General features: G+C 35.5%; 2 protein-coding genes across 6 annotated transcripts; both read right to left on the bottom strand.

The window, feature by feature from the left end:
• Window positions 1–570: 570 nt before the first annotated feature.
• On the bottom strand, window positions 571–6134 carry LOC107850788 (probable protein phosphatase 2C 40). Of its 2 annotated transcripts, XM_047401360.1 has the most exons (5): window positions 5929–6109; window positions 4701–4796; window positions 2312–3457; window positions 1730–1994; window positions 571–1081 (listed from the first exon to the last, which is right to left on the bottom strand). In XM_047401360.1, the coding sequence occupies exons 3-5, from the start codon at window positions 3449–3451 to the stop codon at window positions 954–956; spliced, it is 1533 nt and encodes a 510-aa protein (XP_047257316.1). In that variant the 5' UTR covers window positions 3452–3457; window positions 4701–4796; window positions 5929–6109; the 3' UTR covers window positions 571–953. The 2 variants fall into 2 exon arrangements, with proteins under 2 accessions (XP_047257316.1, XP_016551030.2); XM_016695544.2 differs by lacking the exon at window positions 4701–4796 and having other exon boundaries at window positions 5929–6134.
• Window positions 6135–14735: 8601 nt separating this feature from the next.
• LOC107849646 (WAT1-related protein At4g01440) lies at window positions 14736–20163 on the bottom strand. Of its 4 annotated transcripts, none has more exons than XM_047401358.1 (7): window positions 20120–20163; window positions 16737–16954; window positions 16597–16659; window positions 16298–16414; window positions 15813–16224; window positions 15233–15384; window positions 14736–15150 (listed from the first exon to the last, which is right to left on the bottom strand). In XM_047401358.1, the coding sequence occupies exons 2-7, from the start codon at window positions 16916–16918 to the stop codon at window positions 14994–14996; spliced, it is 1083 nt and encodes a 360-aa protein (XP_047257314.1). In that variant the 5' UTR covers window positions 16919–16954; window positions 20120–20163; the 3' UTR covers window positions 14736–14993. The 4 variants fall into 4 exon arrangements, 3 of the variants coding, with proteins under 3 accessions (XP_047257314.1, XP_047257315.1, XP_016549687.1); XM_047401359.1 differs by lacking the exon at window positions 20120–20163 and adding an exon at window positions 19906–20010; XM_016694201.2 differs by lacking the exon at window positions 20120–20163 and adding an exon at window positions 17924–18075.
• Between the last annotated feature and the right edge of the window lie 2945 nt (window positions 20164–23108).

Genomic DNA, 23108 nt, shown 5'->3' with positions numbered 1-23108 from the left:
AGACATATCGAAAGAAACCACGCGACTTTTGCTTCTTGTTTTTTTTTTTTTTGATCCGGAGAGTTGAACCTAGCTATATGTTGCTCGAACTCTTCAAAAATATCGATGAATGTGGGTCGGATTCTCCAAAAAAATTGTATACTTTGTAGAATTCGACACGGATACCGCAGCCAGTGGTGGAACCAGGATTTTCACTAAAGGGGTTCAGAAATAACATGCGAACAAATCGAAAAGGGTTCAACATCTACTATATACACATAAAAAATAATTTTAACCATGTATAAATAGTATAATTTTCTAAGGAAGCGCCAAAGGGTAGCTCCGACCCTGGCCGCAGCATCGAATGTGAGCGTTGAGGGCCAATTCGCTTGGTGAGCTTCCTTCCGCAATCGAGGCGGATAGTTCAAACCTTCCTCTTTCCATATGCCTCCTCGGAAACAAGTTGGGATCGACTATAAGAACTTCACTGCTTGATTAAACTTGACTCATATCATAGTCGTACCAAATAAAAAAGTTTGTCATTCGTTCGATGAGAAATAAAAAGGAATATCGAAGAACCAAGTCTTTACATGCTCAAAGAAAATCCAACATTTCTTATTCATGAAATGATAAAACAAAACTATACATAGAACAAGTTCAAACTAATCCATCAAATGGTGAATAACAACAACAACAAACCCAGTGAATTCCCACCAAGTGGGGTCTGGGGAGGGTAAAATGTACGCAATCCATACCGCTACTTCCAAAAAAGTAGAGAGGTTGTTTCTGATAGACCCCCGGCTCAAGATCAAGAAAAATGGTGAATAACATAAAACTTTTAAATTCTAATACTAATATAAGCTAACAACCCCCTCTCCTCTCTTTTCGGGACCTCGGTTTCATGATCTATCAGGGTCAAAATACGAAAACTAGTGAAGTAAAGTCGACAAAATTGTTGTTCAGAATGACAAAACTCAGAGACAGGTCGATGCTTTTGAGGTGCGCTTGTTCATTCCGAGGATGATCACGATTACTGTCACATCGTCATGATATTTCCTCCTCCTCCCAGCTGGTACGCTCATCAACTCTTCCTTACTAAGGCCTGCAAATGTATGGATCGGAATTAATTCAGATTCTTTTCAGCGCGTATATCCACAATATTACATGATACAAATCTAATGGAAACAACCTCTCTATCCCGCGAAGATAGAGCTAAGGTCTGTGTACATCATACCTTCCTCAGACCTCATGTGAAGTTACACTACGTATGTTGTTGTACAACCTCAGAGGATCTATCGGAAACAAACTCTCTATCCCGCGAAGGTAGAGCTAAGGACTGTACACATCATACCCTCCCCAGACCCCACATGGGGTTACATTGTTGTACAACCTCAGAGGATCTATCGGAAACAACTTCTCTATCCCGCGAAGGTAGAGCTAAGGTCTGTGTACATCATAGCCTCCCCGGACCCCACGTGTGGTTACACTACGTATGTTGTTGTACAACTTCAGACGATCATCAGCACAAAATTTAGTATTCTATCGCTGATATCACTGCATTAACTATTAACTAAAGAAATGCTCAATATGTGGCGATGTGACATGTTGTGTGTATAATATAATGTGGCTTCATTTGACTTTGTTGTACCGTACGGAAGCAAGAATTGCCAACTCGCTGACAGTCGAAATAGTGGTCTAGTGTACTATTCGATTAAATTTAACGGAGAGAATATTGATGCATATGTCATACCTGCACAATCTGCTGCTCGCATGACAAGCCGCTCAACAAGAAATTTGGCTGGATCGCCAAAAGGGTAACGTTGAATATAAGAACGGACAAGCTTTACAACATCATCGTTGTTGAAGAAGTCAAATAGACCATCGCTTCCAAGTACAACAAAGTGATCGGAACTTGATACTTCATGTACAGTCAGAGACGGTTGTACAGAGATATATGGAGGACTTATTAGATTACGGACACGAAGAATTCCCATTAAAGCATCGTTCATACTCTTCTGCAATAAGAAAATGAAAGTGTTATCCTTCCTAATGAAAAGATTGTATCAATGTTCGAACCAACAAAATGCCACAACGGAAAGTCGTCTAGTACTGTCTATTAATGTAAATTGGCTACATAAATGAAAATTTCGAAAGTCGAAGACTTTTAACACGAAAATGCATTTTATTTGAGATATTTCAATCGAATCACTTCTCCATCTTAGTATTTAGAGCAAAAATAACGAACCAGTCCGCTAGCGTTGCCAAACGATTCACGTAGTCTACGAACTGTAAGGTATAAGGTGATACAAAGTAAAAGAAATATAAGGGGTACCTTTTTCAAGTAACCGACTCCAAGTGCCCGAGTAACCTTTAGCTTTCCCTTGACTTTACCGCCCACGATCGGTGATGGATCTTCAGGATGATTCTTCAATAGTTGAATTCTTTCAGATTCATCATCAACAGTATGACTAACAGTCAGCTGCACAGCTTGCAACCATCCATCACTATTAGCACCAACGCCTTCAGCATAAGTTGCCAATACACCTCGACTATCTCCTGCATTGAGCACGTACATGTTCTTCCCGAGTAGAAGCACCACTAATACACAGGATCCAATCGATACTAAGTCGGGGCGATTATCCATTTCCTGTTCAACCATATGAAGGAAATCGTTTTCAGCTTGAACAAGAGCCTGTTCCAGGCTATTAAGCACCCTTTGCTTAAAAGACGTACACGACTTTTCCATCTCTAAATAAGGAAGCCCTTTCGCAACACAATTAACGTATGAACCGTTATTAACATTTCCTAGAGTATCTTTAACTTCAACTTTACACTCTCGCTCGAGTTCCCGTTCCAATAAACCGAGGTAATGTCTAATTGTTTCGTACAATGTTCCGGCCAGAAAATCAGCTGCATCTCTTCCGTTAAATCCATCATATATCCCACAGAAGAGCGAGTCATTCTCTTCTGAACAAACAGCCTGAACTCTGTCTTCACCCGCTGCACCACCAGCAACTTTAACTTCCGTTGCTTTAAGGAAGCTTTCACACCTAGAAGGAGCACTCGTGGACCTCAATGAAGATGAATTGTCTTCAGCTAGCTCACTCGGAGAGGATGGACTACAACTTAAGTTTGACAAGCCACTCTGAAAAGAAGATGATAATAAATCCAACTTTGACAACGACGCAGAAGAGGGTATTCGGCGGAATGAAGTAGGTGAATCCAGTGCTGGCAGTATCTCAGCCCCAAACAATCCATTGCAAATATTTGTGTTAGCTAGTGTCGCGTTGGCACTTAGAGCTGCCCCAGACAGACAAGAGAAGGAACTGTTGTTTCTTCGAAGTTTACTTCCAGGACGTACGTCAACACCATCTGAATCCTCGCCAGAATCATCTGTGCTGTTATTACAGTGATACCCAAAACTTATTTTGATTTCCCCTCCTGGATCAGTTATCGCTTGTCTACCCATCATTTGTGCCTAGAAACAAGTCAACAATCTCCGTTAGTTGCCATACCGACAATACTATGCTAGTGTTTTACTGCAAATATGATTTTTATTTGATGTGAATACGGATTATCAAGAATCTTCATGATACCATTTTTCTAGACATTATCAACTACTTTAAATTATTAGACAAACAACTGCGCCCTGGACGGACAAAGAAGCTCGTCATTAATAAAATCCTCCATGTTTTCTTCTCCATCCCGAGGAGAGACTTCAGATAATTGCTCGTAAAGTAGAAATTTAATCAGAACGCAAATTTCCATCAACCAGTGTTTTGAAATAAAAAGATCAGAAGGATAATATAAGAAGTAAAATAGCCCTGTTTGGTTATTCGTTAATTACATGATCAACCAAAATGGCTAGAAGAAGTTTTAAAACGACACAATTATGCAGAACTATTCCCGATATACAATCATAACCACTACTTTATAAGGCTACCCATATTGAATCCTAACGCAAAATTTCAGTCTGAATGAGTCACGGCGAAAAAGAAAGAGAAATTTGTGCCCTAACCATGAACGTCGCACTAAATCAAACCAAAACAGTGAAAGCCCAGAGAAACATACATGTAGCACTATAACTTGAAATCCTTTCAAATAACCATCAAGTTTTTTCTATCGGAAGGGGAGGATTGGTGAAATCCTATTGCTTGCAGGTTTCTCTAGACTTATGTGACATATTTAGTTAAGAGTTAGGAACTAAGATGGCTAATTAGGGTAGAGGTTGTTTCCAATAGACCCTCGGCATTATTGGCACAGTCATATAGCCAATTCATGCCACATTCTATGAATTAAGAGCTTCTATATCGAAATCGACATCATCTAAAACTAAAGAAGACAATCTCATTCACTCTCTTCTTCTTCTTTTTATAACTTCTTTTTTTTCCTCTCATAGGTGTCCAGGCCGACTTGTCCGCACCTCAACTAATTTCGTAGGGTACTTGCTACTACCTCCTACCAGCACATCAACACATGAAATTTTTTATGGATTTTAATAGGCAAATAGTCGTAAGTTATCCACAACCTTCTCATTCCATTTAGATAAAGAGGCTGTTTTCACATATTGAGCACAGTAACCAACATATCATTAAAGGAGCAACTCTAACATGGCAACAAGATATGCCCACTAAAAGGGTAGCCCGGTGCACTAAAGCTCCCGTTATGCGCAGGGTCCACGGAAGGGCCCCACTACAAGGTTGTATTGTACGCAGCCTTACCTTGCATTTCTGTCAGAGGCTGTTTCCAAGGCTTGAACCTGTGACCTCCTTACACATGGTAGCAACTTTACCAATTACTCCAACAAGACATGCTCACTAAGAAGAAAAACATCAAATGTCATCAAAAACAAAGCCTTTTTAAATAAATTCACCATTTTCAAGATCAAACATCCCAAGACAATACTTATTAACAATCCAAAATCTCCTGTATGAAAATAAAGTCTTGTTCACACCTCGACTACTTACACGGATGCCTGCTACATCCCACCAGATAAGAGTTTGATTTCACATCCTGATACCATTAAACGAGCAACTCTAACAACAAGACATGCCACACAAAGAAGCACATACTAAATTCCATAAAAAACAAATCTTTTCTATAGAATTCACAATTTTCAAGATTTTACATCCCAAGATACTATAAAAAAGGCCGTCTGGTGCATTAAAGCTCTTGTTATGCGCGAGGCCAAAAGAGGGCCCACCACAAGGGTCTAATGTACGCAACCTTATCCTACATTTCTGCAAGAGGTTTGCACGGCTTGAACCCGTGGCCTCCTAGTCACGTCCCAACATGGGTGGAGTCACCTTTGGACAAGGGGTTCGTCCAAACCTTCTTCGGCGAAAAATTAAACTATTTATGCATGATTAAAATTATTTTTTATGTATCTATAGTAGATGCTGAACCCCATTCATCTAGTTCGTATGTTCACTTTTGAACCCCTTAGTGAAAATCTTAACTCCGCCACTGCATCCCAAGATACTATTAACAAACCAAAATCAATGGCACATACATAGTTCAATACATAAAATGTGGTGTACACACCACACACAACAAAGAACTAATCTCTCATGCATAACAAGCAAATTTAAACTAATCCCATTACCTTAAAATGCTCTATCTTTCTAATAATTTTTTTTGGGAGTTACTTCACTAAAAAAATTATCTTTTTTTAACAATAACAATGATAAATTCACTCCAACCCCATTAACTAAAAAACAAAAAAAAATCAATAAATTTGCTAAAATCATTATAAAATTGAAATAAAAATCCAATCTTTATTGAATCCATAATGCTAAAACCAAACAAGAAAAACACCCAAAAGCTAAAAATTCTCTCTTTCTACTAATTTTTTTTTTTTTGCAAATTCAATCTAACCCCATTAACTGAAAAACAGAAAAGACAATTAATTTACCAAAAATTAGTGTAAATTTAAATTAAAAAACTTACCTTTATTGAATTCACAATGCTGGAAAAATACCCCAAAATCTGAAAAATCTCTATCTTTCTACTAATTTTGATTAGTTTTTTTCCTTTTTGCAAAAGAAAATAGGGAAAATAATTAATTGTAATAATAAATTGAATGGCAAAGAAGAGTTTATTAAATACAAAATATGAAAAAATGGGGGCGGCTCCAATGGAGTAAAATTCAATGTATGATGTTGATAAGTGGGGGTGGGGGTGGGGGCAAATAGAAAAAAAATAAGTCAAAATTATCGTCACGTAATGGTCAATGAAGTGAGTGAGAATTATGATTTCGTAAAAAAAAATTTTAAAAAATATAGCCTAATAGTTAATAAAGTGGATAAAAGTTAGAATCTCGTCAAATTTAAAACAAGTTAAAATTGTCGTGGCCCAGTAGTCATGAAGTGAGTGAGAATTATGTGATCTTGTCAAATTTAAAAGTGGCCTAGCAGTTAATAAAGTGGATAAAAATTATAATCTTGTTAAATTTAAAAGAAGTCAAAATTCCTATAGTCTAGTGGTTAATCGAGTGGTGAGAATCATGATCTCGTCAAATTTCAAGGTAGACAAAAAAAAATGTATGATTTGAAGCACTGTAAGTTTTTTTTTTCCATTTATTTTAATGTGAGTTACCTCGTACCTGTTGTTGATGGAAGAAGATAAATATCTCGTAAAATCAGTTGAGATACATGCAAACTGATGAAAGATGACAGATATCTCGTGAAATCAGTTGAGATACGTTCAAACTAATGAAAGATGACAAATTTCTCGTGAAATCAGTTTGAGATACGTGCAGACTGATGAAAGATGACTGATATCTCGTAAAATTGGTTGAGATACGTGCAAACTGATGAAAGATTTGCAAAATCAGTTTGAGATACGTGCAAACTGATAAAAGATGATAGATATCTTGCAAAATTAATTGAGTTATGTGCAAACTGATGAAAGATTCGCAAAATCAGTTTGAGATACGTGCAAACTGATAAAAGATGATAGATATCTCGCAAAATTAGTTGAGATACGTGCAAACTGATGAAAGATTCGCAAAATCGGTTTGAGATACGTGCAAACTGATAAAAGATGATAGATATCTCATGAAATTAGTTGAGTTACGTGCAAAATGATGAAAGATGATAGATTGTCGTAAAATTAGTGGAGATACGTGCAAACTAATGAAAGATGACAGATATCTCGTAAAATTAATTGTGATACGTGCAAACTGATGAAAGATGATAGATATGTCATGAAATTAGTTGAGATACGTGCAAACTAATGAAAGATGATACATATCTCGTGAAATTAGTTGAGATACGTGCAAACTAATTAAAAATAACAGATATCTCAAAAAATTAACGGAGATGGACGCAAAATGTCATTGACATCATGATTATAAGAATATGAGAAATATTGAAAGATTCATTTTACTTAGACTAATGGTGGTAATTTAGTTATACAGTAATTTGATTTGATTTGAGGGAAAAAAAAGGAGAAGAACATAAATTTGGACTTTCTTTTTATGTGTTTGGGAACATAAATTGAACTTCTTGTGATTGAATTTTTTTTTGTTGTTAGGTAAAGTTGTTGAGGGGTAAATTAATTGATGGCATTAGGTAGGATCAGTGGTGTGGAGTTAGAAATTTTACGAAGGAGATTTAATTTTTTTTTTTAAATTAAATATATAAACTAACCTGAAGGGAAGCCTTGGAGTAATTGGTAAAGTTGTTACCATGTGATCAGGAGATCACGGGTTCAAACCTTAGAAGGCTGCGTTCGATACACCTTTGTGGTGGGGCCCTTCCCTGGACATTGCACAGAGCAGTAGCTTTAGTGCATCGAGCTGCTCTTTTTATTTTTAAATATAGAAACTAGCCGAAAAGGAGGTTCGACAACTAATATACACATAAAAAATAATTTTAATTATGTATAAATAATATAGTTTTTCATCAAAAGAGGTTCGATGAACCCCTTGGTCTAAAGATGGTCCGCCCCTGAGTTGGATAAGAATGAGCTAGTTGGAAAAAGTGTTAAGAAGACGTGATTAGATAAGATATGATGCGGTTTTAAGTTTTCGACGATATGATTTTAAATAGGAGTTTATGAAGGTTATTAAAATAGGGTAGAAGGATAACTAGTCGGCAGGAGTGTATTATCTGTTTGTCCATTCTAGATTCTTGTTTCTTATTTTTTGATTTCTGTTATTATTTGTGTTTCGTATAGTTCTATTATAGTAGTGAATATTATAAAATCGGGTAGAAAGATAGTAGATAGGATTGTATCCGTACTAGTGATAGGAGTATTTATTTGTTTGTCCATTCTATATTATTTTTCCTTGTTCTTCGATTTCAGTTATTATTTGTGTTTCGTGTAGTTCGATTATAGTAATATTGTTTTGACTTTTGCTATTATTTGTTATTTTTGGTACTGTTCGTTATTTATTTTATTTTTAGAACTTTTTATATAGATAGATTTTTTTAATCTTGAAGATGAAGCTGGTCTATCGAAAACGATCGCTCTACTCATATGGTAGAGATTTTGTATGCATACATTTTAGGACCCCACTTAGTGGGATTACACGAGGTATGTTGTTGTTGCAGTGAGACTCGCTTCATCTATTAGATTAGGCAACTCGTTTTCTATTTTATTTTATTTGTCGTCTATCTCATAGTATCATATTATGTTATGTGAGATAAGAAAATCGATCATCAATACCTCGTTTAGGTTCGAGATCCATCCATCTTAAATACAATGTTGTATAACTAACTAGTAAAATTGTTGTCAAATAGTCCAGATGGCCCCACCGGATCACCCACATCCGTTCCACAACTCACCAGGAGGCCGCCAGTCGATTTTCGCTAGATTTGGCCCCAGACCCCGGGCCCAACTATCGAACCGTGGGCTAACACCCATCAAAACTAGCCAAAAACAGCTCATTCACCCAATTTTGCCCGTTTGACCACCCAACTAGCCCAAGCAGCCCCGACTGACCATCCACATCCGCACCACAACTCGCCGAGAGGCCACTGGTCAATTTTCGCCTAGATTCGGCCCCAGTCCCGGGGCCACCCACCGAATTATGGGCTATAACACCCACCAAAACTCTCCAAAACAACTCGTTCGTCCCTGTTTCACCCGTTTGACTACCTAAATAGCCCAGTCGGCCCTGCCAAGGAGGTTAGATGTTCCAACTATGGAAACAACCACTTACAAAAATGTAGGATAAGACTGCGTACAATTGACCCGTGTGGGCTAATCTTGACTCGAACCTTGTGCAAAGCGGGAGATTTTGAAAAATATTAATTAAGAGAAATTTTAATTATTTTAACTTTATTTATGCCTTAAGCTCGACTTAAGCCCACTAATTATCCACTTTAGCAATACTTTTTAAATTACTACATAAAAAGTAGCTAACTAGATTTTTATTTTATAGTAATAATTCAAATCAAGAAAGAAAAAATAAATAAAATTATTTTTTATTTACTTTAATTTTAATTTAATATATTTCAAGTGTGGATAATATTTTCCTGTTTCTATCACTATTAATAATTAGATTTTATATGCCCCACAAAATTATGGAGAAAAGATTTTATGCCTTCCCCTCCACCCATCCTTCTCAACAACTTTTTGAAGATTTAAGATATTTGTACCTTTCTTTCTCCACCTTTTATTTTTCCTTTTTTAATATTTTTCATATTTTTTTTTTTTTAAATCTCAACTTGAGATATTTTTTATTATGTTTTTTTGTTCGATTTTTGATATTTGTATAATAATGTATAATGTAAATTATAGCATGCAATATGAAGTTAAAAAATGCTAGATATGACAAACATAATGACTTTCATTTATAAGTAAGGAGAGTCATTTTCTTTATATTAAATTCTATTTTCAATAATATATTTTCCAATAACCAAATATCAAAAATAATTTTCCCGAAAATAAATTCTGAAAAAATTAAATTCGGGTGGAAATAAGGGGATGGAACCGTATTTGGCTAGCGTTTGGCAATAGATTTGACTGGAAGTGTGAGGAAGGAACCAACGCCTCGATATAGGCTCTTCGCCACCTGGGTCTGTAGTACGTTCCAAGGGTTGGACTTTTCTCCCATTAAAGCGGTACGTGAGTTGGGTTCGGAACGTAGTGAGATGGTTCGGTCCACATCCAATGTAGGCATTAGAGCATTGAGAGGACCTTTTGCTAGTACGAGAGGACCGAAAAGGACACAAATTTGGTGTACCGGTTATCGTGCCTAAGGTAAACTCTGGGTAGCCAAGTGCGGAGCGGATGAGTTAATTCCAGTAGTACAGGCCCATTATTTCATTCAAAGTCCTGGGCCCAATGTCTCATGTGTTAATCAGATCAGCCCACTTAAGCTATGCCAAAACTCTTTAAAAGATAGGAATTACATTAGGTAGCCAGTTTCACGGTGCCTTAAATTCTGGGGAAAGGACCTTGTGTAGCCTTTTTAAAAAAGAGTTAGTACATAAAAATGACTCTAAACTTGATATCAAATTATAACTTTGACTGTAAATTTTGGCAGTGCACAACTATGGCCTTTAACTATTCAAAAATGCACAAATATGACCTCCAATCCTACGTGGCAAAATGCGTGTTCAACACGCAAAACTGGGCGCGTCCAGCTTAAAATCTAAGGGCATAATACATAAATATGACCTTAAACTTTGACAGTGCACAAATATGACCTTTAACAATTCAAAACTACATAAATATGACATTTAAATAACTCTTCACTATTATTTTTTCATTATTTTTGGCTCAAATATGAAAATGACATCTAATTTCTTTTACCATTGCAGAAAAAGGGCAATATTAAGGATTTATTAATTAGGCGGATCAGCCTCATAAGAAAAAACCTAGCGGATGTGTATATGTATTATAAAGTAGAGGACGAATTTAAGTTATATAATATATCTAAATATTATTTATTTAAATATTAAATTAAAGATGAAACTATACTAATAATAAAAAAAAATTATAGCTTTAATAAAACGTTATTAAATTAATGTTATTAAGGATAGTAGTAATAGTATATTAAATTAACGTTATCAAATTAACGTAATTAAAAGATATTATTAAATTAACGTTATTAAAACGTTATTAAATTAACGAGGGGCGGACCTACGTGGTTTCCATGAGGTTCACCCGAACCCCCTCGGTAAAAAAATTACGTTGTATATATATATAAGATAGAAAATGTATATTTATGTACGTATATTAATGTTGAACCACATGAAACAAGACACTTAGATAGCCCAGTGGTGTTATTTGCTCTTCTTGGGTGCTTCCTTCAGCCTACTGTGCAGGGTTTGATCCCTGCTAGTGACTATTTTTTTTTTAATTAAAAAAAAATTAGGTGTTGCTACTATAGAAATAAATAAAATAATAATAATAATAATAATTTTTTGAAATTAAAAAAAGGTTAGGTATTGCTACATAAAAAAGTTATTATAATAATAATAATAATAATAATAATAACAATAACAATAACAACAACAACAATAATAATAATAATAATAAAAACGACGTTGTTTTAACACAAAAAACAAAACTTTGATATTGCACAAATATGACCTTTAACTATTCAAAACTGCATAAATATGACCTCTCTCCAAGTCAGCCCTTCTAACGATGTGGCACCGTGTGATTGGATTACCTTTCCATGTAGGCGCGAGTGAGACTCACACACGGGGTTGCAAAATCGGAGGTCATATTTGTTCAGGTTTTGAATAGTTAAAAGTCCTATTTGTGCACTATCAAAGTTTAAGGTCAAAGTTATAATTTGGTGTCAAGTTTAGGATCATTTTTATGTATTAATTCTTTAAACAATAATAGCCCAAGTTTGGGCATATGGACATATAATGTCCAGTCGGGTAAAAAAAATGCCACTTTATGGCCATTTCCTATTCTTTCCCAATTTGGATCATTTTAGCCCACGTAGTCCATATACAATCCATATGCAATACTGATACAATATTCAACTTGGGCAATTCGGCCCTTTTAAAAATATTTTATTTTATTTTTTGCTATAAATTTTTTACTGATCAAATATTCTATTTTTTTTTAGAAATAATAATTAAATTATATAAAAACGATATAATTGTTAAATAGAATATGTATCTATAAAAGATATGTGTATAGAAATTGTATAGTTCTATCAAATATGTATATGTATAAAATATATATAAAAAATATATTGAAAGTGTATGAAAATTATAAAATTTTTGTATAAAATGTGTAAAAAAATGTACAGTTATTATATAAATTGTGTATCAAAACTGTATAATTTTCGTATAGAATATTTATATGTATAAGATTTGTATAGAAACGGTATAGAATGAGCCAGTAAATTGAAATGACTAGAAAGTGGAATTTAAATTCCATGGTCATTTTCATGGAAATAGTTTAATTTGAAGTGTCGTTTCTGTCCTTTCCCCTAAATTCTTGCTATACGCTGGGTTTATGGAAGGTTTGGATCACAAGACTCTATTATATGTACGCAATCTTCTCCTGCATTTTTGCAAGAGATTATCTCTACGACTTGAATTCGTGACCTCCTAGTCACACGACAACAACTTTGCCGATTATGCCAAGTGTCCCTCAATGTGTAACATTAGAACATGAGAAGAAAAGTAATTCTAGATTTATTTATTTATTTCATTTTCCATGAAAAAAATAGTACATTTATTAAGTGAAAAAGTTGGCAATAACTTAGAAACCAATAACATAAAGTTAATAAAGATGCTAAAGTAATATACATCCATTGGACACCAAATCATCATATCTCTTGAATAAAAATTGTGTAGGTACCACAGTGTGTTGTACTGTTTTAGCATATGTGTTTGTTATTGAATTATGACCGAATTTGTTACGATATACTCTTTCACGGGGTTCTATTACCCTCTGAACTAAATTCTAACGTATTTTTATCAACCTTTTAAAGCTGACGTGACAACTTTTGTCAATCTTTTTAGCTGACGTGATACCTTTGACGTCGTGGTCATTTTATGTAATAAAGGTGTCACGTCATCACAAAAGGGCGACAAAAATACGATAAAATCGTGTTCGGGGGCTAATAGGACATCCCCTGTGAAGTTGGAGTGTGCCGTAGCAACTTTGAGCATAGTTCAGGGGTACTGGATGCTTATCTCCGATAAAATTAAAGTGATAGTATGTGCTAATTGTCACGGTTCGATGATAAAAATGTATATAGCAAACACGTGGCATGATTATTGATTTGATGTAACATTGGATATAAGTAAGTTTTTTTCCTTTGACATAGTGCAATGGTACAGGTAGTTTATGAACATTGGACATAGCGCGTGCACGTCACTCGACTCCTTGGCTCACATCGGTTGCAAAGACTTTCTCCTTAGGCGCATGTCTTAGCAACACAAAACGAGGGTTTCACTCGTTATAGAACTTGACCAAACATCTCACGGCACGAGCCAATGATAGCCATGCTGCACCTGTATGAATGTCAGTACCATACTGTTATGAATCGGACAGAATAAGCAAAAGGAAAAAAACAAGACCACACAGATTTACGTGGAAACCCTTGCGGGAAAAACCAAAGGCAGAGGAAGAGGAATTCACTATAATGGAGAGGAGTACAATGTGGAGACGATAGTCTCAATTTCGTGTATATGAGAACAACCCGAAACAGCCCACTAAACGCACTTACATATACGTTCATACAAATAAGTCTTAGGCCCAAAAACATACATATCCATATCGCGGGGGCTTATTGGCCCGATCCCCACGCTACCACCACAAACCCCATGAAAAATCACAAACATGGGTCGCACCGCGAACTTTTCAAGGCCGGATCAACAAAATTCGGGTTAAAAACTCTAACACATTCCATTAAGGACAGCTTTTCTAGGGCTTGTAAGGTTTTGCGCGTTGTATCGAATTAAACCACATGCTCCACCGCTTTACGAATCGATTTGAAGAGATAACAAAACCCTTTAACAAGCAATACTTTTCTTGTTTTTTGATTTTCATTTTAAAGAATTTTTAGCAGAGGCGGATCCAGAATTTAAACTCTTTGAGAATACGAGTTCAAAACATAATATTTACTGTAATCTTTAAAGTTTTCACATATTATATATCTATGTTCTAAGAGCCGGGGGTCTATTGGAAACAACCTCTCTACTTCTTCGGAGGTGGTGGTATGATCTGCTTACATTTTACCTTCCCAGACCCTACTAGGTGGGAATATACTGGGTATGTTGTATATATCTATGGTCTAAATAAAAGTTCCATATGAATAAGTATCATAGTGTACTTGAGCATTGAAGTTCTATTCATGAAGTTTAGAATCATTCACCTTGATCTAGAAACAATCGATATAGTATTGTAGCTTGAGATGGTTTGGTCATGTCTTGTATTGACCTATAGATCCACCGGTCTGTGTGTGAAACTATGGATACTAAAGTTTTTAAAGGGGACGAGATAGACCTAAAATCACATTAGACCTAAAATCCACCGGTCTAATGCAACCCTTACCTTGAAGATCCTGAAGCTCGGCAGTAGCCATACAGTAAGGTACCATAGAAATAGGTCGGGTGCCCGGCTTGGGAATAAGTTCTTGTCTTGTTAGAGGACTTCTACGATCATTATTTTTAGTATTATCGCATACATTTAACTTATGTTCACTTTTGTTTTTATTTGGCGCGATGATGACTTGAGTTGAGCTTAAATGGAACAACGAGGATTCAGATAGCCGACTCCAACTTGTTTGAAACTGAGACGTAGTTGTTGTTGAGTCCAACAAGTATCACAAATGCAGAATATTATATTAGTATTTTTCTAAATGATAACTACAACTTTCTAATATTGATCTTTTTTCTGTTCAAGAATCTCTTATGTCCATCCAATTAAGGTATAGAGTTTGATTCTTGAACATTGTAATTGACAGTTTAAAAGTAGTTAACTATTTGTCTTAAAGAACAAAAGTTATCAGTAGACCCTTGTGGTCGGGCCTTTCCTCGGACCCTACACATAGCGGGAGCTTTAGTGAACCGGGCTGCCGTTTAAGGTATATCTGGTTCATCATTAGCTTCATGAACTTGGGAAGTTAGCTCCTTTTCCTTTTTCTCTCCAGTTTCTTGAGAAACTTTCTGCATTTCTTTGATCTTGCCCCATAGTAAAAAGTACAGTCCGACGATTACAATAACTGATCCCATCACGCTGTATCATGTTCATTTCGCGACAAAACATGTTAGTTGTATAGTTGTTATGATTTAAGGAAAATATTGAAGTGTTGAATCACCTTCCGAGGTTGAGTTGCTCGTGTAGAAGTGGAACGTCTAACATGGCTGCCATAACTTGTATAAGAGGACTGAATGCTGCAGTAAAGACCGGTCCCCTCTTCTTAACACACCACGACATTCCAACGAAGCACAACCCTGAACCAACTAAGCCCTGTCAACATGAAGAATTCATTTTCGCGTTAACTCAGGAACTTGGACTAATCGATTATGAGTAATGGAGTTGACATCATAATCGGTTACAAGTCATGGAAGGACGAGTATTAATCTACCATTCATCGTATAGTAACTTTGAAGTGACTTGTTATTCATCCTGTAGTTTCGCTTCAGAAAAAGGACTAAATTTTTCGACTTGGGCAAAGCTTCATCCTAAGGATTCTGACATATGTTATGATATCGATGGACACTGATTGATAACTAGGACACATTTTAGCATGTCCAATGAACAACAAAAAGTTGCTGACTCCAACTTGTTTGAGACTGCAGCGTAGTAGTAGTTGTAGTTGCTTTCGAGAACAGATAAAGTTCGTTTTAGTATGAATCAATGGCACGAAAGAAATAGCTCGAGTTAAGTGTACTTACAGTATAAACGACACTTAACATGTCGATGGTCTTTTCGTTTGGAATCCAAATGGAAAGTCTTCTATCAGTGGACAAAGTTAAGATAGCTGATTGTATGGCACTGAAGAAGGTCATAATAACCGTACTCGAGTACTGACATGGATATTTCTTAGCAATTTTCGATTGCAGAAGGAACCACGAGGACCACAAAAGCGTTCCAGCGAATAAGATCATTGAGCCAAACATCCATTGTTCGTTTCTTTTAGAGGAACTGATAGGTTCTTCCACAGTTCGCGATAAATCTTGTACGTGTGAAAAATGGATTAAAGGTATGCCTTTGTAAAAAGTCAGTAAGAAGGCACCTCCGAGGCATATTAATGTACCGATAACTTTGGCTCGGCCGCTTCTGTCCTTTATGTTAAATGCCTCTAACCTGCATCACATAACCATATGATCTTAGATACGCGTAAGTACTCGTTGAGATGAGGGAGAACGAGTTCTCATACCCGAAAAGCAATGCCATAAGGAATGTTATCACTGGAACCATGTTGAGAAATGCACATGCAAATGTTGCAGAAGTGTATTGTATGCCAAGAAGGAATAAGTACTGCGTAAGAGATGCCCTGCACGAAAAAGGCGTAAGATGTGGTGCTAAAATTTTCGCATCTTTGTTGCTCGGACTCTTCAAAAGTGTCGATAGGTCCTCCAAGCGAAGTGCATTCTTGGAGGATCCGACACGTATGCAACAACATATTTGAAGAGTCCGAGCAACAGATGATATATCTATCATTCTTGTTCTACTTACCCAACGATTGCACTCAAGAAAAGATAGCACAAGATTTGCGGTGTGAGTTTAGGCCTCGTATTCCTGAAATCAAGATTTCATCGCGAAACAGTAAATAAGTAGTAAAAAACACATAATTAGGAAAGAAACATTCTTCGTACCTTTCAAGAAAGAAGGCGATTGGGGCTAAAAACAAGCTTGAAATGGACTGTCGATAAGTGATGAACACGAAATGGTTCATACCATCCATGATAATCTTCTTGAGAAGTATATTACCAATCGCGAAAGCAAAATCAATCACCAACATAACAACGATAGGATACCATTCCGCATAGCTCTTCATCTCTCAGTGAACTACTCTTTGTTTTTCAAGACGAAACTGAGGTAAAAGACAGATATTTAAAGTCTGTTTTTAGAACTGTTGTTAACACGAAAAAGGGAGTGTTAAGAGAAGACAGATGAAATTCGGGCAATCAAATCAGTTTTTTAAAGTAACTCAACAGATTTTGACATTAGTTTAACCTAAGTATACTCTTTCTTTTTACTCGAACGATTGAACTATTTCCCTTTTCTCCTTACTTTTCATTGATACGTTACAACAGATGATAACCGTATCAGAATCTTTTATCGCGCTAACAATATTGTCATCAACATACAGTATGATACTGTATGTTTGACAGGTAGCGTAGTCTCACAAAGTAGGGTCCGGAGAAGGTACAGCAACTGTTTCCGGAGAAGGCTCAAGATAAAAGCAGTCTAGAAAAGGAAGTACCAGAAAGAAAAAGTAAAAACAGGCAGTAGTAAAACAACAGATAGTAGCGGAACCACACTACACCAAAATAATACTATAATCAACCTACACGAAACAATAACAGAAATCGAAAAGAGTAATACTACGACTACTAGCAACAACAACAACAACATACCCAATGTATTCCCACCTAGTGGGGTCTGTGGAGGGTAGAGTGTACGCAGTCCATACCACTACCTCAGGTGAAGTAGAGAGTCTGTTTCCGATAAGACCCCCGGCAATACTACGACTACTAGCAACAACAACAATAACATACCCGATGTATTCCCACCTAGTGGGGTCTGGGGAGGGTAGAGTGTACGCAGTCCATACCACTACCTCATGTGAAGTAGAGAGGCTGTTTTCGATAGACCCCCAGCAATACTACGACTACTAGCAACAACAACAACAACATACCCGGTGTATTCCCACCTAGTGGGGTCTGGGGAGGGTAGAGTGTACGCGGTCCATACCACTACCTCAGGTGAAGTAGAGAGTCTGTTTCCAATAAGACCCCCGGCAATACTAAGACTACTAGCAACAACAACAACAACATACCCGATGTATTCCCACCTAGTGGGGTCTGGGGAGGGTAGAGTGTACGCAGTCCATACCACCACCTCAGGTGAAGTAGAGAAGCTGTTTTCGATAGACCCTGGGAATACTACTACTAGTAGAATGGACTATATTCTTAAGTCAGTTGGAATATAGAACAAATTATGTAACATGTGTAGTATATATGATAAACAGTCTATGGCATCTTGATTGTGGGGTTCAATTAAAGATGAGTCTCTTTTTACACAGCTCTATATGGCATCTAATGCAACATTTTTCAAGTGTACAAGGCATCTAATTCTACTTTTAATTAACTTGTAGCAAAGAATCTTCACATTACAACATTGAACAGAAAAACTATACAGTAAATAGATCATATATCCTCAATGGATAAATAGCATCTTCTTAAGTCAGGATGCAGACACTCTTTATCAAATGTAGTTAAAATGCTGTCGATATGAATCGATAGGGGACCAATACGCGTCCCTAGTTAACCAAAATGAGACACGTCAACAAAAATCGCGCGTGGGATGTGAGGGTAAAAGCTTGTTTGATTCTGATTTTGCAGGATAGTGTGGTCTATAGATCCCTTTAGAACTTGATAAGTGAGTTGCTTTCACAGCTATCTAAGCCTTGAATGGTAGAGTTATCAGGAACCTGTGTTGGTGGGAGATAACAAGTACTTCATGAACAGTCGAGGCGCGCGCAAGTTGGTTCATACGCCAATTATTGATAGAAAAACAAGAAAGTGGAGACTACTTGACTCATTGGCTATGTTGTCCGAACTCTTCAAAAATGTTGACGGCACATGTCGGATCTTCCAAAGGTAGTGCATTTTTAGTGGATGTAACACGAGCACAACAACATTTTTGGACCGTCCAAACAACATAGCTAATTGGTTCATGAACAGTCGAGGCACCCGCAAGTTGGTTCAGACACCACTTATTGATAGAAACAAAAGAAAGTGAAGACCACTCGACTCATTCTCTATGTTGCTCGAACTCTTCAAAAATGTTGGCAGCGCATGTCGGATCCTCCAAAGGTAGTGCATGTTTAGTGGATGTAATACAAGCACGACAACATTTTTGTACAGTCCAAACAACATAGCTACTCTATAAAGAGAACCCTTTATTATTTGGTCAAATTATTCCATGCATTAGATACACAATAAACACAATGGGAACTATGTAAGAATTTCATTGTTAAAAGTCATTTAATCATTTGGCAAATGAGAGTATGACAAGTTCATTAAAACAAACATTAATGGATCATCAAATGTTGAAATTCTTGTGCAAATTTAAAAGCTTTAAATAGAAAATTTCCACTATATGACAAGTTCATTAAAACAAACATTAATGGATCATCAAATGTTGAAATTCTTGTGCAAATTTAAAAGCTTTAAATAGAAAAATTCCACTATATTATCAATGCTTTTTAAATTAAAGTAAAATCAAAATTCTTTTCAATGGAAAGTAGAATAGACTTAATTGTTCCTTAATCATGCTTTGAGCTGTAAATACAAAATTATATGCTTTTATATGCTTATGCTTTTAGTACTTTGATAAATATGTGTGGAGCCTCTTAAAGTCTGTGCATTATTAGTCTAATTAATGGTCAAGAATTAACCTAAAGATTAAAATAGAGATAAATATCCAGTAACTCCTCGACAGAAGTCTGTGCATTATTAGTCTAATTAATGGTCAAGAATTAACATAAAGATTAAAATAGAGATAAATATCCAGTAACTCCTCGACAGTGGCGGAGACAGGCTTTTTATCAAGGCAGTTCAAACGCAGAAAACAAAAAAAATAAAATTTAAAACCTGTCGTAAATAGGTCTCAAACCCGAGATTGCCCTTTTGCCACTAAATCAAGTTTTTGGCTTATATCAAGGAGATCAATTTAATATATATACACATAAAAACACTTCATATATATATATATATATATAATGTAATTTTTCGACGAAGGGGTTCGGATGAACACCTGGAGTTCCACCCTGCTCCTCGAACTATGCACAAAATTGCTACGACACACTCCAACTTCACATGAGTCTTATTACCCATGTTTGGGGTTTTATTTTTGTTCACGATAGAGCTACACTTTGATATGATGATCAGTTGAACATAACCCTACTACTTCAATAAAAAGTAAATCGGTGATCAGTTGAATATCCTTCATTGAAAACTTATAATGATACCTGTTCTAGAGAACATAACCTTACTCCAATAAGAAGCAAGTCTAGGTGAAGCCAGGATTCATGCTAAGGGCTTTAAAGTCTGTAAAAAAATTCACCATGAGTTCAACATCATTTACCATATATGCATATAAATTAGTGGCCTAAAGCTAACCTAAACTAAATTTTAATGAGAGATTTTACATATATATAAACATACATATAAAAATACTATTATAATAATTTAGACTTGCCTTATTTGTTCTTGCTTGGTAGTTATTTTTGATGTGGTATGTTTAAAAGACACGTAACCTTTAACATTACATATTAATATGATTATTAATAAAAGTAAGGATTAATTCTAGTTAATAAGATGTTAGTCATTTGTTAGCAATGCATTAACTTGGATGTGTTGTTAAAACTTTATTTATTAATATAAAGTTTGAGTTGTTTGTTCAAAGTTCTAAAATATTTCTTGTAAAAATGAATTAATTTTTTTACTTTTTATTATTATTAATTTTTTGATATTTTTTAAAAATGTATTTCACAATCTTCATTATTATTTCAAGTGAAGTTAAAATTATAGAGTTTGCTATTAAAAATTTTGAGGCCTCAAAATTTTGGGGGCCTAAAGTGAAGGTTTTACTAGCTTTACCCTTGAGCCACCCCTGTGTATTAATAGTATAATTTTCCGTCCTATTACTAAGCTGGCTCCGCCTCTGATGCTAGGGAGAACTACAACCGGCAAAGGGTGGTTAATTGAACACCCTTCGTCAGAACATCATACTGTATATGTAGATCAAACATTATACGTATTTTATACGTGTTTGTTAAACCTCGAACACCTTCAATGAACTTTCTGGCTTCGCCACTGGTTACGTGAATTTAACTAAACTTACAACTCAGCTCAAACTATGTCGTTTGAAATTTACCAACTTTAAATTCGGAATTCGCCTCTTCTTTTTGCCGATATATATATCGTCACAGAAGATTCTACACTTTTATCAGATACTTATGTCCTCATACTCCATTTTTGTAAATCATTTTATGCCTTAAAATAGAAAAATTTTGTATTAGAATAATATGCTTTATTAATAGAATTATTACTATTAATGCATGATTTCAATTACTTTTTAACATGATTAACAAAAGTTATCATCATAACAACTTTCACTTTAAGCTCCCTTTTTTTTATGGAAAGTACATATAGCTTAAAGCATCAATGACTTTACTTAAATATCCCACTTGATATAATTAAAAAACAAGCATAATACATAAACGTGTCGTTTAACTCGACCTCGGTAGGCATCTATGCCTTTCAATGTTGGGTGTACACAAGCAGACACTTAAACTTATATAACGTTGAACAAGTAGACACATGCATTCGCGTCCTACATACATTATGTCACATAGGACGCATATGTCGATCTGTTCAGCTTTATACAGGTTTAAGTGTCTATTAGTGCACATCCAAAGTTGAAGGGCGTAAATGTCACTTAAGTCTAGGTTAGAGCGACAGCCTGAACTCTCCGAAGTTAAAAGGAATTTTTAGAATAGAAAAGGGACGAATATACCCTGAACTATGATAAATGGTACGTATATACCCTCCGTAATACTTTGGATACACATATGCCCCTACCGTTAAAGTGAGGGACACATACATACCATTTTATTAACGATAGGGGCATATATGTACCCAAAGTATGACGGAAGGCATATACGTACCATATATCAAAATTCGGGGGTATATTTGTCCATTTTCCCTTTTTAGCATATGTAAAAATCTACTAAATTTCAATAAATATTAGATCTGAATTCATAATTTTAACGGTACAATGAATTTAGTATACTTTAAGAATCTTATAGTTTGAATTAACTAAGTTTAAATCTTAAATCCGCCTTTGAGTCAGACTATATAAGTATAAATAATTGAGTTTGACACCTCACTATATGCCAAATATATTTCTTTTCAAAACAACCATGCAAATTCATCTAAATTCCATGCATACTCAATAGCTTTATTTAATTAAAGAGATGAACTTCAGTATATGGAAAAATGAATCATCCTTCAATAATTTCAAAAAAGAAAAAAAAATAGATTAGACAACACATAGCATGTTTAGTTATAACTAGCTAGCAAAATTAGCTATAATTGGTAATTAAATAGTAAATATCCAACTACCAAACACTTTAATTTCTTTGCTAAAAATCATTCATCTAATTATATATATAGGATCATACCAAAATGAGAAAAAATTTAAAGCATAAAGGTGATATATATATATATTTAAAATCTAAAAGCATTAATGTTTAGAGACGGATTCATGATTTGAAAATTACTGTCGTTACCAAATATAAAAAAGTTATCACTTTGTTCGAACAACGTATCTAGTGTATAATCCGGATGGCGTGTATGCAGTCGTACTCCGACCTAATGACGATAGAAAAGTTGATTCTGATAGACCTTCGACCCGGGGTAAAGCATAACAACAATATTTGGAGACAAATTTGTCACATAAATGATGGATGGAAAAAGGGCAGTCCGATACACTAAAGCAATCGTTGCGCGGTGTTCAAGAAAGGGCCCCACCACAAGGGTCCCTTATATAGTATCCAGTCTTACCTTGCATTTATGTCAAAGGCTGTTTTCAAGGCTTGAACCCGTGACCTCCTGGTCACATGGCAACAACTTTACCAGTCACTCCTGGTCACATAAATGATGGATGCTATTATAAATTCCTAGCATAGGTTTTGTTATGTTAAATAGTTGAATTAAAGTAGTCAATTACTTAGCTTATCTTAAAAGTAGAGAGAATCTTATAAAGTATGATATTATGTAACATTTATCCACCCTAGAGTTAAGGCATGTCCTTTAAATAGTACTTGTACCTGCATTCTTGAGTCAGTATCCACTTACAAAAATATCTCCAACTACGAGTCGATGGGTTCAACAGAATTCAATATTTTTGTGTCAGACGTATTTATATGATAAAGATAACTACAGATAAGATCA

This window comes from Capsicum annuum, chromosome 12, assembly GCF_002878395.1.
Source record: "Capsicum annuum cultivar UCD-10X-F1 chromosome 12, UCD10Xv1.1, whole genome shotgun sequence".
NCBI classification, from domain to species: domain Eukaryota; kingdom Viridiplantae; phylum Streptophyta; class Magnoliopsida; order Solanales; family Solanaceae; genus Capsicum; species Capsicum annuum.
Note: the sequence above shows the minus strand (reverse complement) of the source record. Positions and strands in the feature narration are given on the sequence as shown.

Coding starts and splice junctions, on each gene's coding strand:
- LOC107849646 (XM_047401358.1), bottom strand. CDS start 16,918: ATGAAGAGCTATGCGGAATGGTATCCTATCGTTGTTATGTTGGTGATT. Junction 15,385..15,812: donor TGTTAAGTGTCGTTTATACT/GTAAGTACACTT, acceptor TCATGTTGACAG/GGCTTAGTTGGTTCAGGGTT. Junction 15,151..15,232: donor GAGCAACTCAACCTCGGAAG/GTGATTCAACAC, acceptor AACATGATACAG/CGTGATGGGATCAGTTATTG.
- LOC107850788 (XM_016695544.2), bottom strand. CDS start 3,451: ATGATGGGTAGACAAGCGATAACTGATCCAGGAGGGGAAATCAAAATA. Junction 1,995..2,311: donor GAGTCGGTTACTTGAAAAAG/GTACCCCTTATA, acceptor TTCTTATTGCAG/AAGAGTATGAACGATGCTTT. Junction 1,082..1,729: donor GCGAGCAGCAGATTGTGCAG/GTATGACATATG, acceptor ATACATTTGCAG/GCCTTAGTAAGGAAGAGTTG.